Source organism: Callorhinchus milii, unplaced genomic scaffold (assembly GCF_018977255.1).
Source record: "Callorhinchus milii isolate IMCB2004 unplaced genomic scaffold, IMCB_Cmil_1.0 Scaffold3, whole genome shotgun sequence".
In the NCBI taxonomy this organism is placed as follows: Eukaryota; Metazoa; Chordata; class Chondrichthyes; order Chimaeriformes; family Callorhinchidae; genus Callorhinchus; species Callorhinchus milii.
The window spans coordinates 71,434,467-71,450,934 of record NW_024704744.1 but is presented as its reverse complement, the minus strand read 5'-3'; the positions used below and the strand labels follow the sequence as shown (position 1 = coordinate 71,450,934).

Sequence of the window (16,468 nt, the reverse complement as noted above, 5' to 3'; positions counted from 1 at the left end):
ACATTTTCCATTGACAACAGTAAATGTATAAGTCACGCAAAGCATGATATTTTGAATCGCTTGTTTTATTTGAAACTACAAAAAGAAGTACTTTGTACCAGACTCTGGAAATGACCTGTACGAGGGCTTCTGCTTGGCTACATCCTAACTTAATGTGTGGTACCAGCTGCCGTGAGCACTAATGAGTGAGCACTATCTTGCATGTAGGGTACTATATAAATGCAAATTGTTATTTTATCAGTGAAGTCAGGCATTGAAACATTTTCCTCCACATTGAACAATATATTTTTTTAAATACGCAATAATAGATGCTGCAGAAGGAGAAAAGAGAGAATATAGGTTGACTCTTCATTTGTCTAGATGTTTAGTCCAATTGAACAATTAGTGCTAAATACTGACACTTGGAGCATAATTTTGTTACTCCTGCCCCCCCCCCCCCCCCCCCCCCCACCACCACTGTAGGATAACTTTAAATGGTGTTGGTGTTTTTCCGAGGCAGAGTGGCAACTGTGTTTACATTATAAAAGCTGGACACACAGAAAAGGGTAGCATAAGACATGAGCCCCTTTGTAATGAAGTAACTGCAGAAATAGTTATACTGTGCTTTTTTTGTTACTTTGTATATGGTTGGCAGCAAACCAATTCCTATAACTGGATTCATGCTATATTTGCGTTGCTTTCCCCACAGTTGGAGAATATGAGCTCGCCTTCATGCTATTCAGTTATTTTGTAAAATATTTATGTATTATGTCCTGGAGTTTATTTTTGCAGCTGGAATTATGCCTCTCCTTTTCCCATTTACAATTATGTCCTCATTGTGCCTCTTGTTGTTTTGGTGTGTACAATGCATTGCTTTTAACATAATATTGCATCGTTATTTCCCCTCATATATAGTTAAACACTTTATTTTCTATTTCAGGAAGTCTTGTGTGATTGTAGTGTTTCAAGATAAGGTTCTAAGTGTTTAGAAAGAGATGAAAACATAGAAAAAAGCTGTCATGAATTAACTATAATAAGCACTGTAGATTGGCACAGTTGGTAGCACTCTGGGCAAGAAGGTTGTGGATTCAAGTTCCATACACTCCAGGTTTATCCTCTAGTATACTGCAATCCTTGGCATTGGTGCATTAACTGTCCATCGGCAGATTTGGCTGGACCATATCAAATCCTACCGCTCTGCCCTCGCCTCCGCTAAATAGTTGTTCTACTCCAAGACACCCTTGGAGCCTTAGGACAACCCCAAGCTCCTCTTTTCCATCACAAACCAGCTCCTCCGCCCACCCTCTCACGCCTCACCCATCTTCATCTCAATTGCCAACTGCGAAGCAATGCTGGACTTCCTCAAATCCAAAGTCGAGGGAGTCTGCTCAGCTGCCTCTGCCACTGCAGCTGCTACCCACTCCACATCTCCTCCTCTCACCCCGACCCCTACTCATCCCTCCCTCCACACCTTTGAACCTGTCTCCCCCTCCTCTCTCATCACCACCATAACCCGTATGAAACCCGCCACCTGCTCCCTCGACTCCATCCATACACCTCTCCTTACCTCCCAGTTCCACTTCCTTGTCCCTTTACTCACTGACATCATAAACCTCTCCCTGTCCTCTGTTACTGTTCCACCCCATTAAAAACAGCCGTCATCACTCCTATCCTTAACATTCTCTACTCCATAACTACCGCCCCATCTCCAACCTCCTCTTCTTCTCCAAGATGCTGAAACGTGTTGTTGCTTCTCAGCTTCGCTCCTTCCTCTCCCGCCACTCCCTTCTCGAACCCCTCCAATCGGGTTTCCGTGCCGCCTACAGCACAGGAACAGCCCTGGTCAACGTGACAAATGACATTCTGTCCATCTGTGACCAGGGCTTCCTCTGCCTCCTCATCCTTCTTGACCTCTCTGCTGTCTTCAGCACCGTTGACCACTCTATCCTCATCCTCCGACTCTCCTCTCACCTCAAGCTTCACGGCTCTATCCTTAACTGGTTCAGATCATACCTCTCACACCGCCTCCACTTCATCTCCACAAACTGTTTCTCCTCTAACCCCCGCACCATCTTGTGTGGTGTTCCTCAGGGCTCTGTCCTTGGTCCCTTCCTCTTCAATATCTATATGCTCCCTCTTGGTGACATAATCCGCAGACATGGGGTCAACTTCCACATGTATGTGGATGACACCCAACTCTACCTCTCTGCTGCCACCCTCGACTCCAGGACCACTGCTGTCCTGACTTTCTTCAGTTGAACGTCACCAAGACCGAGGCTCTCCTGATTGGCTCCCGTCAGGACTTCCTCACCTCAGGCGCTGACAGCATCACCATCCATGGTTGCACACTCCACCTTGCGAAGCCAGTCCAGAACCTTGGCATCTTGTTTGACCCTCAGCTATCCTTTCTACCCCACATCTGCGCCATGATCTGCTCTGCCTTCCCCCACCTCCGCAACATCGCCTGACTTTGCCACTGTCTCACACCACAGGCCGCTGAAACCCTCATACATGCTTTCATTACATCGAAGCTCGACTATGCAAACTCATTGCTTGTCGGCCTCCCCAGTTCCTTCCTCCACAGGCTGCAGATCATCCAGAACTCTGCAGCCCGTGTTCTCTCCCTCACTAGGCTCCAAGATCCTATCAACCCCATCCTCGCCCAACTCCACTGGCTTCCCATCACACAGAGGTTACAGTTCAAGATCCTGGACCTCACCTTCAAAGCCCTCCATGGTCTTGTCCCCCCTACCTCTGTGACCTCCTAATACCCTATCATCCTGCTCGCTTCCTCCGCTCAGCGGGCTCCGGCCTTCTTCATGTCCCCTGCCTCGCTCGCCCCACTATAGGTGGGCTGGCCTTCTGCCACTCTGCCGCAACTCTCTGGAACTCCATCCCGCAATCCCTCTGCCTTGCCCCCTCCCTTGCCACCTTCAAGATCCATCTCAAGACTATCCTCTTCGACCGTGCCTTCAATCTCCCTGCTTCCCCTCCGTGCCCTCCACCCTCACTGACCCCGACCCTCAGTTTGAGTCCAAAACTCTGCCTGTCCAGCACCTTGGGACCTCCTCCTGACGTGAAAGGCGCTATACAAATGTAATTTTGTTGTTGTTGTTATTGGAGCTGCCGTCTTTTGGATGAAATGTGAAGGCCCCATTGTCCATTCACCCGGGCGTTAAAGGCCCCATTGGCACGATTGAAAAGAGAATTGAGAAGAGTTTCTTCTGGTGACCTAGCCAATAATTCTTCACATTAATTGGTTATTCAAATCAAGGGTGCTATATTTGTCTACCAACACAGTCGCAACATTTGGAATTACGGTGTCAGCATGGTTCAGTTCAGTGACACTCTTGAGTCAGAAGGTTGTGGGTTCTAGCCCCATATCAGGACTTTAAGCTCACAGGCTGACAGTGTTAAGCTGGGGAGAACTGCCTTATTAGAGGTGCCGTCCTTTGAATGAGACATTAAGCCAAGTCCCCACCTGTGTTAGTTCAGGTGGACATTAAAATTCCTGTGGCCATATTTGAAAAGACGGGAGCTTCTCCTTTTGTCCTGGCTGACAATCCCTCAGATAAAATTGATCCATTCACTTTTTGGCTTTTTATGGGCCATCATTGTGGACAAATGAGATCAAAAGATTCAAAGGGAGTTCTTCATCCAATTATCTCTTTGAGTGCTAACTTTTCTACTGTTCATCACACAATTACTGTAAAATATTGTTCTCTATAAATTTGGTGTGTTTATGTTTCATTTGATTCAGAATATTTGTCAGAAAATGAATCAGTCTGTATTCGGAGAACGTACTAAAGTAGAAGATGCATTTTATTTTCTCAGCAAGGTGGTTAGCTTAATCCTCCAAACGTTTGTTTGAACTTTTATCTAAGTTTAAAATCTTTGAATTTAATTGTTTGTCACGTTTTCAATAGAGATGAAGCTTCTGAAGACGAATGCGAAATACCGGAAGAAAATGATGAACTGGATTACAGAGATGAAGATCAGTACTGGTCTACCAAAGATGAAGGTGTTGCAGAGGCTGAAAAGATTTGTCCTGTGTACCCACCTGTGGAGCATTTTGTACAACCCAGCATATCCGTACTTGCTGTTCGGAAGCTGACCAGGTTTGTTGATATCGCTTTTCACCAAATCTTTAACAGGTGCATTGATTTGACATTTTAAAATTGTAGGTTATCCTGACTGTTTCAGACTGTTTAAACTATGAGTTCTCATTTTGTTTTGTGGAGCTATAAGATGTATCTGAGGACAGGAAAAACTGTTCTAATTGATTTCCAGCTCTTGACTCTTGTAATTTTTACAGAGTGCATCCTAATCTAAATATTGCTTTCTTCAGCAGACTTCCATTTGGGAGGAGTTGCTGCAGGTACAATACTGTTAACAAGTATAATTGTATGAGAAAGCAGCTCCTAAATTGAATTTTCAATCTCAGTGATATCTTACTAAACGTATTTGATCTCCTTCACAGGTCATTCACCAATGGGTGGAGGCACTTACTACATTTAATTTATTTTCTATCCAATTCTTATGGGTTACCAATCCAGTTTTGCTTGAGCTTAAAATAATGATTCACTTCGTAGTGGTGTTGTCAAACTAGATTGATTATTACACTATACAATGGAGGCCAGTTCCCAAGGTCTTGCCCTAGCCTGGTCACAAATTTCCTAGATGTGTGCTGCAATCATTTAGGACACATCCTGTTTTGGTATATGTTTAAATGTGGAGCACAATAAGAAATGCATGCACTTAAGTGTGTTTTTGTATTTTTTTTCTGTGTGAAGTAGCGGTGGCTGCCGAGGCTGGTATATGCTTCTCTTTTTGGAAAGAATGGGAACGTGTCTGCATGTGCAACCCCCCTCCCCCCCCCCACCCGCTGTTTTCCTTTCCTCTTCCGATCCCATTGTTTATCAATGAGTGTCACAAATGTGTGTTATTTTGTGTGAATTTTGAGGCTACCCCACAGGTGAGTAGAAGTTAAAAATAGGCTTTGCCTAAAACTCAGCAGTATCCCAATGTGCTCTCCAGCTTCATAACCCATGCTTACCACTTCATTTGAAAATTATTCAATATCCATTTCTTAGATCTCTGCTTAATTCCCTAGATACAGCAGATTTTAAATTGCTAATTGTTTTATACTTTCATGACATGAATACTATTTCCCAATCCAACTTCTGTCCTTGTTTTGCTCCATGCCCACCACTCCCATTGTTAAGCATTTGGAGATCTTCTAGTACATAAATGGCACTTAAATAAATATAAGGTTTTAAATGTTCCCACTTTTAAAGCATAGGTGTTACTGCTGTACGCCTTCAGTGGCGTGGAGAGGTTTGGGAATGTTGTCAACTAGGACTGCAACTAAGGTGTGCTTTCATGTCCCACATCCCCCCATGAGACATGAAGCAGGCCACTGTTTTAATTCTAGCTACAACATTCCTCTCCATCAGTGAGCAAGCTTTCAGGCATTCTGCTTTGTGGGACTCCATCCTGGAGTCCCAGTGCCTTGCCCCCTCGCCACCACATCAAAATCCATCATTGTGACCCTGAGATATAACAACCGATAGCCCAGCTCTGTTGTTATATCTCAGGTTTACAATAATAACAACTAAAAAACTTTTCCCCTACAGCTGTCTATGATTTTGCCAGGCATTGCTTTTTAAAGTCAGATTAATGGTACTTTGCATCAAAGAACATTTCTTTAGGGAATAATCCCAAAATTTTATATCCTGCTTCTTATTTTGTGGTTTCCACCCAGCTCGGGTTTTATTTGGATTAATGTGTAAATGCACTGATCCCCCAGTTTACTAGTTCTTGGGCAGTTACTGAGTTCTTTATTATGAGGAGAGTACAAAAACTTTGTTAGTTAGCCTAAGACTGGGCTTAGCCTGCAGCTACTTGCCAGACATTGACTTCATTCCTGTGCAGTGCTGCCTAATTGTATCTTGTTATCTATCTACCATTCAATGTTTCCTTAGTGCTATATGATTTCATGCAACATTTCATGCAACCTGTTGCTATGCAGGTGACTAGTCCTAAAAACAGACCAACTGAAATGTTTTCATGGATTTAATAATAATTCTTATTTATTTTTAAAAATTAAGTTATTAATTAACTGTTCAGTGACATCCCGCATAACTTCCCATATTGATGCAGTTGGATGTTTTGAAGTCAAGTGATTTTTCCTTTTATTTGCCCTTATTCCCCATCCCAATATGTGCTTCTTTGAGATTAGTGCTGGCTAACACTTCTCACGTGGGTTAAATGAGTTCATCGTCAAATTGCAAGCAAAGAGTTCATCAACCATACAAGAAAATAACTTCCTTGTCTGACAATTTTTAATGTACACTGCTCCTAGCCCTAGAGTACTAAACATCTGCCAGGGATTGTACATGAAGTTTTTTATAAATAAAAGCTACAATGTTCTGTTCAAAGCTGCATTTTTTAAGCTATTTTTTCTGATCTTGTATGTTGTAGTGAATTTGTTAGCAGGTGGCAACTGACTGCTGCGTAAGAATTAACTTGATTATTTTACTTCAGGTATGGTTTTCATGCAGACCATTGCATGCCAGCACTTGAAACATTTGATGGGGACATAGGATCATCTCTGGAACAATTGCTGGGGCAGTGCTTTGTGGAAAAGTTTGGTGAGGGCATCAAGGCCTCTCGAACAGCAACTCGTGCCAGCGTGGCGGAGTGCGCGGAGCAAAGGCTGGAGGAAGCCCTCGTTCTTAGTTCTATTTATGCAGACAGGTTCTGCGAAAGGATTCCAAATCGCGTCTGGAGCGTGGAACTGGCACTCCAATTCTTGACCAAGAAACTTTGCAAGTCAGCACGATGTGAAACAGAAGACTTGCCAGAAAAAAACTTGAAAGGCATTTGCCAGTATTATCTCCTGGGCAACTGCCGGTACGGGTCCAAGTGCAGATTCAGACACGAGCGTCCTGGAGCTAGAGAACGGAAAGCAGATGATCACTTGCGCCAGGACAGCAATGCGTTGCTATATACTTTGGAAATCCGTTTCCCAAATGATAATAAGTATCCCTACCAAGCCCCAATTGTAGCTTTTTCTTCCATCAATGACAATCTGCCTCAAGCTTGCTGTTTGCATATAACTGAACACCTCTATGGGGAGGCCTTGGCTGCAGCAGAGACAAATGAACCAGTGGTCCACACTTTGATCACGTGTTTGGAAGATGAAGAGAAAATGAGTGAATTGCTTCTCAAAGACTCCCATAAATACAGCTTGCCTCCAATCCTGAGTCTGGTCCCTTCTAAAAGAACTAATAATGCCGACACTCAGGAAACTTCCTACAGCAGTTTGTTGGATCGGAGGTCAGATCGGCCGTCAGAAGGTAGTAATGCAAATCTGCTATAAATGAAAACTTTACTAGAGAGCATTGGACAAAAGTAGAAGTGCCTCAAAAGCATGGGCATGGGATAGCAACTATGTGATGTTCCACTGTGCTTGAGTTTAGCTGGCGTTATGGGCTTGAATGCTGATCAGTGGAGGGAAGGTGGGGGAGATGAAGACCTGATTGTTAAGGTTCTTGACAATTACATTTAAGCAATATCAATCTGATTCCAGGACCACAACACTTGGCGTTTTGTTCAGTAATGTCCTTGGAGAATGGAATCGGCATCCTGCAGGAAGAAAGCATTAGAGAAAGTGATCACATTAACCTTTCATATGTAACATGGAATTTTTAAATGTATATTTGCATATTGATTTTTCTAATTTTACTGATGCTCAACTCAGTGGTTACATCCCCCCCCCCCCAACTAGGTATCCAACCATGTCCCTGTAAAGTGCTCCGAGACATTACCCTATGTGAAGAGCATTATGTAAATACAAGTTGTTGTTGGACATGTTATTAAGCATGACCTGGACTATGTGTAGAGGGGAAGATCATAGAATATTACGGCACAGAAGGGGGCCATTTGACCCATTGTGCCTGTGCCAGGTCTTCGGAAGAGCTACCGAATCAGTCCCACTCCCCCGCTCTTTCCCCATACCCTTGCACATTTTTCCTCTTCAAGTACTTATCCAGTTTCTTTTTGTTATTGAATCCGTTTCCATCACCTTTTCAGGCAGTGCATTCCAGACTGTAACAACTTGCTGTGTGTAAAAAAAACTCATCATCTCTCTGGTTCTTTTGCCAGTTAACTTAAATCTTTGTCTACTGGTTACCGACCCACCTGCAAGTGGAACATTTTCTCCCTATCTACTCTATCAAAACCCCTCATAATTTTGAATACTTCTATTAAATCTCCCCTTAACCTACTCTACTCTAAAGAGAACAATCCCAGTTTCTCTAGTCTTTCCACGTAACGTAGTTATGAGAAAAATGTCCTCTAATTTTTCATCACGAAGGGAAAATGTTATCCTCGATTTGTCCAAGTGTCTTTTCCCCTTGGTTGAGGACTGGAACTGGCTTGGTTTAGCTCCTTTCATACCCCAGCCCCGTGTTTGATAGCCTGTCAACACCCATTGTGTGGACTTTCATATAAGGCATTATAATAATAAGCCTTATCCTGTTGTTAGGGTATACTATAAAGCGGATTGACTGTGTATTTTGCGGTTGGGTGTTGGAGGTTCTATGAATCTGCACCCCAGCCTGAATCTGCCCTTCAAGAAGTGGACTTGAGAAAATTAAGGCAAAAGAAAAAAATTAAGTTGGTGACATGACTGTATTTTGTTAAGTTGTCAGGATGCATTAGGAAAAGCTTAGACTCTCCCTTAGAGAGGAATATCGGAGGACGTCCCACCCAACTTTACCTCTTTTCCTTTTCCCACACAACCACATTCAAGCAACATGTAACCACTGACTTGAGCAGAGGTGCAATAAGTGGCAGAGTTGGGATCTCTCTGCCAAACTTGACGTCTTGATCTGGGATAGTGCCACAAAGTGTTGAAGCAGTCCGTAGATTATTGTAAAAGAAATTGGATAGATGCTCGAAAACAATGAATATTGAAGTGTGTGGGATTGAGCAGAAGATTGAAAACTTGATGGACTGAATGTCCTATTTCAGTGCAGTAATATTCTATGAGTGGCCTTTAATCACTTCTACATCTTGTGCTTTTAAAATTACAATACTACTGCTTGTGGAAACCTGAACAGTGTAAATCTTCTTTACAGTGGTTACAGTGAAAGCTGAGACTGCAGTGGGCAATGGTGAATTACAGGTGGAGGAGGAGGAAGAGGAGCCCGAGGTAGTGGTTGTGGAAACTGAAAGCTACGCACATCTGAAGAAAACTCAATCCAGGAGATATGTACCCAGACTGGAAAATATGCAAGCGGAAAACCAAAAACTTCGTAAGCAGTTTCAAGCCAAACAGGTAACTTTATACACACAAACACACGCACCAATTTTATTCAGAAGTTGCTTGTATGATCACCATTGGTTAATAGTGCGAATACGGTATTTTTGCTCCACAGGTAAGAAACAGATGAAGAAATTCTTCACATTTTATATTGAAGAATGAGTTTTGTTGTAATACGTACTTTTGATTCAGCAGAAATTTGTCCTTGAGATCTTAACCATGCCATCAAAGAGGAGCACTAAACAAAACCACCTGCTTCCCTGCTTTTAAAATTATCTCTTGCAGATACTGAGATATGATTGGAACTAACCAGACTGTTGACCACTCCATTTCACAATTGTGCCTATGCTTGGGAGTCCATCATTCTGTCACCCAATGTATATCTCCTTAGGCTGCGATACATTAAGCTATTCCGTTCTGACTGAGAGATATTTTATTTCAGTCTTCTAGGCGTTACCAATCCATGTTGCAAGAGAGGAAGAAACTCCCAGCTTTTCAGAAACAAGCAGAAATTTTGGATTTGTTGAACAAACACCAGGTGTTGGTAGTGAGTGGAATGACTGGGTAAGTTTGGAACAGCTGTGGAGTTGAAAGGAAAGCCAGTTCCAGGAGCGGAGAATGAGTGCATTTTAGTCATTTAACAAACTGCCAGATTCATCTATCCACATGGCCTCCCTGGTAAAGGCAACACCCCATCACAACAATGGGTCATATAGAATAAAAGGTTATAGGTTTGAATCTTGATCTCTGCTGAGTTAGCTGATCTCAGCCAGAGTATCAACAACAACAACAACAAAATTACATTTATAGAGCGCCTTTCACGTCGGGAGGACGTCCCAAAGCGCTGGACAGTCAGGGTTCAGAACCCGAGCATGGGGGAGGGGTGATGTAGGGGTGAGGGAAGGCAGAGAGGTGGGAGGGTGACCAAAGGCACGATTAAAGCGAAGGGTCCTGAGACCGGCCTTGAAGGATGCAAGGGAGGAAGCGAGCCAAAGGGATCGTGGGATGGAGTTCCAGAGTGTGGGGGCAGAGAGGCTGAAAGCCTGGCCACCAATGGTAGAGGGGGTCGGGCGGTAGACATGGAGCAGACTAGAGCCTGCTGAACGGAGGGAGCGGGCAGGTTGGTAGGGAGTCAGCAGGTCAGAGAGTTAGGAGGGAGCAAGGTCATCGATGGCCTTGAAAGTGAGGACGAGGATCTTGAACTCGATCTTCCGGGGGATGGGGAGCCAGTGGAGTCGGGCGAGGGTGGGATTGATGGGGTCGCGGAGTCTGGTGCACGAGAGTACACGAGCTGCAGAGTTTTGGATGATCTGCAGCTTGTGAAGGGAAGAGTTGGGAAGGCCGATGAGGAGGGAGTTTCCGCAATCGAGCCTTGATGTGACAAATGCGTAGGTGAGGCTTTCAGCAGCCTGAGGGGTGAGGCAGTGGCGGAGTCTGGCAATATTGCGGAGGTGGTGGTAGGTAGTGCCAGTCATCAGTGGAAGGCTCTACATATTTAATATTTAAGGCCGTTTCTGTGTTTTTGCATTAATTGCAGCGCCTTGTATTTGACAATCATGAAAATCTTGCAAAATATTTTCTTAACTCCTGCAGATGTGGAAAGACAACACAGATTCCTCAGTTTCTCCTGGATGATTCTTTGAACAACCCTCCGGGAATGCTTGCAAACATTATTTGCACTCAGCCTCGCAGAATCTCTGCCATCTCTGTCGCAGAACGTGTGGCTAAGGAACGAACTGAGAGACTTGGAGGAATTGTGGGATACCAGATCAGACTTGAATGTGTGAAGGTTTGTACAGTCGCCTAATAAATTGACTTTTCATTACTTTCAATTATTTTGTTCTTCAGGAAACAAATTTACAGGTTTATATTCATGCAGTATAATATAGCATATATTATAGTCGTTAGAATCCTAGTCATACGATGGGTTTACTAGGGCGTACAATTAACGTATTGAGTTGTTATTATTATTATTGTTGTGTGATAAAGCATATAGCACAACTCGTCCAGCCCTCGAGTAGAGAAGTGGATGGTTGTACAAAGGAGAAGGTCTTGAAGCCCATTTATTATGACACTGAAATAATAGTGTGAGAGCCGATAACTGCAGTGTCCCTTTGGCTTTTAGTACGTCTGTTAAGGAGAGTGTGGGAAGACCTAAATGTGTGCTGTAAAATACCTCAAGACCACAGAACTTGCCACATTGTGTGGAATTTAAAGGGTGCGCGATGTGAAATACAGTAAACTCCTGATAACTCGTCAATCCAAAAAAGGCTCAGCAACTAGTTATATGGAGTGGCTCATTAGATGTTGGGCCTCCCGGACCCCAAGAGGGCTTTGTGACTAGCCTGGGTGCTTGGAGGTTGGGCGCGCAAGCTTAAATGCATCACAGAGCCCTCTAGTCTATTGGAGGGTCGCGCCGTCACTTCCTGCCCTATCCTATCACAGGAAAAAGAGATGATGTCTGGACCTCCCGCCAGAACATCATCTCTTTTTAAGTTTTTGATTATTTTTCTTAAATCCTGTCTGTCTTGTAATTGTCAATAATTTAGGTAACATTCTTGACATTGTGTTGTCTATTTTGGGATCAGAAATGTAAAATTATTCTACTGTTTATACTTGAACGAGTTTATTTTTTGAACAAACCTTGTGTATGTTTACATTCTTATTATTAATTGAATTGTATTATATCCATAGTCCTCCTCTACCAGGTTGCTTTACTGCACTGCAGGAGTATTGCTCAGACGACTATCAGGAGATCCAAATTTGCATGGTGTGTCCCACATTATTGTTGACGAAGTTCATGAACGAACCGAAGAAAGGTAATTGTATTTTTCACCAGCCTTTTGTGTTTAGCTGTAGTATTAATCCGATGCTATTGTTCCACTGACTTGCTTCATACCATTTTGTTCTTCTTGCAAGTTTAAAAATTCATTGTTAAACGCTGAGGCCAAAAGCCAACGGAGCCTGGTGATAATAGAGGTGACGGGTGTGCAAAAAGTCACTGCAAAAACTTCTTGTACCCAGCAATGTGTTGCTTGCTTCAGCGTGTTGCCAGTTCTTTTGGGAGTAATACTATCTTTCTGTGCTGGTTTTCTCCCCTTGCATTTCCCTCCTGTGGCTGAGAGGGTTTGATTTACTGCCAGTATCACTCAAACGCACTCCTCGCCTGTCTCCCCGTTCCACTATTCAAAGGATTCAGCTCATTCAGAAGTCTGCCGCCCGCATACTGAACCGGACCAAACTCCGTACCTACATCTCACCAGTTCTGGCCAGGCTCCACTGGCTCCCCATCACCGAATGGATCGACTTCAAGATCCTCACTCTCATGTTCAAATCCCTTCACTCTCTGGCACCTCCCTACCTCTCTGACCTCCTCACTCCCCAATCCACCACCCGGCGCCTCCGCTCGACTGGCACCGGCCTCCTGCTCGTCCCTCGCACCCTCCACCCCACCATCAGAGGTCGCGCTCTCAGTCACTACGCCCCGAAATGCTGGAAGACTCTCCCTCAATCCCTCCACCTTGTCCCCTTTAATATGTTGTATTACACTCCCATCTTACCAGGAGGTAAAGAGAGCAGCATGGTCCCATTCTGATTTCTTTCCTTGCTCCAATGGGGAGATGCTGATTGTCCAGTCGCCACTTAGCATCTTCCAGCTATAAATCCAAAATGCAGCAAAGTAGAGGATTGAAGCATCATACAGATTTTTTTGGTGCAGTACGTTTTTCTTTCTCCCCTCTATAACACACTTTCGAAGTTGAGTGGACAGGTTGCAGACATGTACCCTATTGTACTCCATTTATTCTTCGCACTCCTTGGGTAGGTGCTAGGTGTCTGACAACTGCCCACAATAGAATCATTGAGATTTCTCTGCACTCCCTCGAAAGAAAGATTGAGCATTTTTTATACTGCCAAGAACACTGAATCACTTCAATACGCACCACAGCATACTTTGTTATCCATAGTGACTGGATTTTTATTATATGCTCCGAAATGGGAATAAAAAATGGTAGTGATGGCAACCTTGGGAATCTAGACTTCTTATTTTGGAAAATTATCCACAGTTGGGAATGGAGAAATAAAGGGTGTAATAAGCCAATCTTATGGTTATTTTTCAGAAGAAATTTTAGCCAAAGCTCTTTATCTCCACCCTGTGGAAGCAACCAAAAGATGCTATTCAAAGGTCGAACATCCTTTCAGTGTTTCATGTTTACTTTTAATAAGTGGATCAAAATGTTTTTTTATTTATACTCCACATCTCTCAACTTCCCTGGCCTCTCTCTCAAACTCACCGAACGAGCGCCCAGCTTCAGGTCTGGCACAATCCTCAGCTGTCCTTTCTTCCTCACCTTCGGTCTCTGATTAAGACTGTTTTTCTTCACTTCCGCCATGTTACCCGCCTTTGTCCCTTCCTCAAAGCAATTGTTGTTAAAATTCTTATCCATGCTTTTGTCACTTACCGCCTTGATTTCTCAAACACACTCCTCGCTGGCTTCCCCAGTTCTACCATCCACTTGTGTCTTCACCCAGACCAAATTCAGCACACCCGTCACCTCTATTATCGCCAGGCTCCGTTGGCTTCTTGCCTCCGAAAAGATTGATTTCCAAGGTCCTCACCCTCACATATAAATTTCCGTGCCCTAGCACCTCCCTATCTCTCTGATCTGCATGTATCCTCTTCTCATTTTCTCCTTCAAGGAGGGAAATAGCTTCAAGAAATACCTTCAAGGACATTGTGTCCAATTTTTATCCTCTGCCTTTCATAACCTGGTACTTACATGTGTGTTTGAAGTTTTAAAGAAACTAAAAAGCTGAAATCTTCCAAGCAATATTACGATGTCAGTGATTTTGTGCTGTTAAAGGGTCAAGAAGGTAGATTGTTGCAGTTACAGTATTACTGACTGCCACTTGAGACAACTGTTTGCAAATGCACATGTTTTGAGATCAACCGAGATTGAACACTAATTTTCGTGTGTGTGTGCTCCATATCTTTCTTCCCAGTGACTTCTTGCTGCTGGTGCTAAGGGATCTGATGCTCTCTCGGTCTGATCTACGCATTGTTTTAATGAGTGCAACACTGAATGCACAGTTGTTTTCGGACTACTTCAACTTGTGTCCTGTCATTCAGATCCAAGGTAGAGTTTAATGAGCCTCAGTTAATGCTTGAAAACAGTCTGCTTTGGAAATCGTTCGGATGGATGTTAAAGATGCCTTGGTACTATTCAAAAAGAGAAGGGACTTTCTCCAAGTGTCCTGACCAACAATCCCCCAGATTAAATTGGTCATTTATTTAATGGCTATTTGCGGAACATTGCTGTGTGCAAATTATCTGTCACATTCACCTACAAAATAAAGTCATTATACTTTACAGTAAATCCTATAAAACTCTTTGCCCACAAAATACAGTCAATTCACTTTAAAATATAATATGAAGCGCTTTGGGACGTCTCAACGTGATAAGGCGATGTATCAAATACAAGGATTATTATTAAGGTGTCCTCCTGGGGTGAAAGGCATTATATCAAATGGAAGGATTACTATTGTCCTTTACTTGGCCTGTTAACATGGAAGTCAAAATTTTGATTCCTAAACATATTTACATTTCTTATTTAAAGAACAGCATTAAATGAGTTTTGAAAGACCCCTGATTTCTGAATAATGGTAGCACCAAAAAATTTACAGGAAGGACACCGGCTTCAAAATAACAGCTATATCAAAGAATTTGCAAGTAAATTAGAGTAAATCTAGACTCAACTGGAATTTCTCTCCAAAAGTCTGTACTATTTTATTCCTTCGCATGAGCCACCTAGTCTAGTCCCACACTCTTGCTGGGCTCCCATGCATCAAGTGGGAGAAAATACATTATTTTGGTATGAAAATTCATCATCATACAACTCTCAAAGAAAATAAATGTAATCATTTTAATATCTTCCTTTTTAGGATATACATTTCCAGTGGATCAATATTTCCTTGAAGATGCAGTTACAATGACTAAGTGAGTATTGTTTATGTTGTATGAAAACAGTAGAAGGATAGCCTCATTTTTAAAAACAAAAGTTTTTATTCTCCAAAATTAAAATATATAAAAAATCAAACTGATAAAATTAGGAATATATATTTGCAAAGAAATTAATGTACAGAAATTTGGCATTGAATGTCTGTCCTCTCAACCACAAATTATGCACCTGGGGAGAACAAATGAAGAACAAAAAAACTCATATTTTAAATTCTTTTCAGATACGTTATAGAAGATGGAAGTCCCTATGCACGCACCACAAAGCCTAATGACCCTTGGAAAGCCAAAGGTAAAACCAATCGAAATACAGTGGATCAGGTTGAGGAAGAGCTAATGTCTCTGAATGTGCACGATCAAACAGTCGTCCGAGACAGCGTTCCTGACCAGCAACTCACGGTTAAACAGTTGGTGGCCCGATATAAAGGTAAGTTTCTGTTACAATACAATACAAAATTACATTTGTCTAGAGGCTTTCACATCGGAAGGACGTCCCAAGACGCTGGACAGTCATGGATTTGGAGGGTTGGGATCAGGGACCGGGGAGGGTGGCTGAAGGCATGGTCGAAGAGAAGTCTCTTGTGACGTGGCCAGAAGGAGGCAAAGGAAGGAGTTACAAACCAAAAACAATTATTTTTAAGGTTTGAGCATGCAGCACTCGTAATCTGTGCTGGGGTATCATCTTACATTAGGAGCTGAACTTCTGGGGCTTTCTGACTCTGAGACGGGAACATTTCAACTGAGACAAACTCACTGTTGACTCACTTACCTTGAGTGCCCACCAGTTTCTGTTTTCTATGTTTGAAGCCTATTTCTCAGTCGCTACAAATATTTTCCTATTTGGTGTTTAGTAAATCAAGTTATTTTCTTTTTAGGCATCAGTAAGTCTGTAATAAAGACAATGGCTACTATGGACCTGAAAAGATTAACTTGGACTTAATAGAAGTTTTACTGGAATGGATAGTGGATGGCGATCACGACTATCCTCCAGGTCAGTGGGATTATAGAAAGTCTGTTGGGAGTTATTACTCCAATTTCCTGAGAGAAGTTATGGTCGTTGAAGTGGTTAAGTCAGATTTAAGTTTGTCTAGAATGTTTCATGCATTTTTAATATGTTTGACGGATTATTTTGTTACTTTTATTAA

The 16,468-nt window shown here is 42.7% G+C and overlaps 1 protein-coding gene across 1 annotated transcript in view; it reads left to right on the top strand.

Moving 5' to 3' along the window:
- Nucleotides 1–16,468, top strand: part of dhx57 (DEAH (Asp-Glu-Ala-Asp/His) box polypeptide 57) — a 32,779-nt gene that overhangs the window by 5,056 nt on the left and 11,255 nt on the right. Inside the window, 11 exon segments of the mRNA XM_042332702.1 lie at nt 3,906–4,097; nt 6,526–7,340; nt 9,126–9,325; nt 9,753–9,874; nt 10,904–11,099; nt 12,005–12,129; nt 14,312–14,445; nt 15,251–15,305; nt 15,548–15,750; nt 16,199–16,237; nt 16,240–16,314. Coding sequence (XP_042188636.1) covers nt 3,906–4,097; nt 6,526–7,340; nt 9,126–9,325; nt 9,753–9,874; nt 10,904–11,099; nt 12,005–12,129; nt 14,312–14,445; nt 15,251–15,305; nt 15,548–15,750; nt 16,199–16,237; nt 16,240–16,314 — 2,156 coding nt within the window.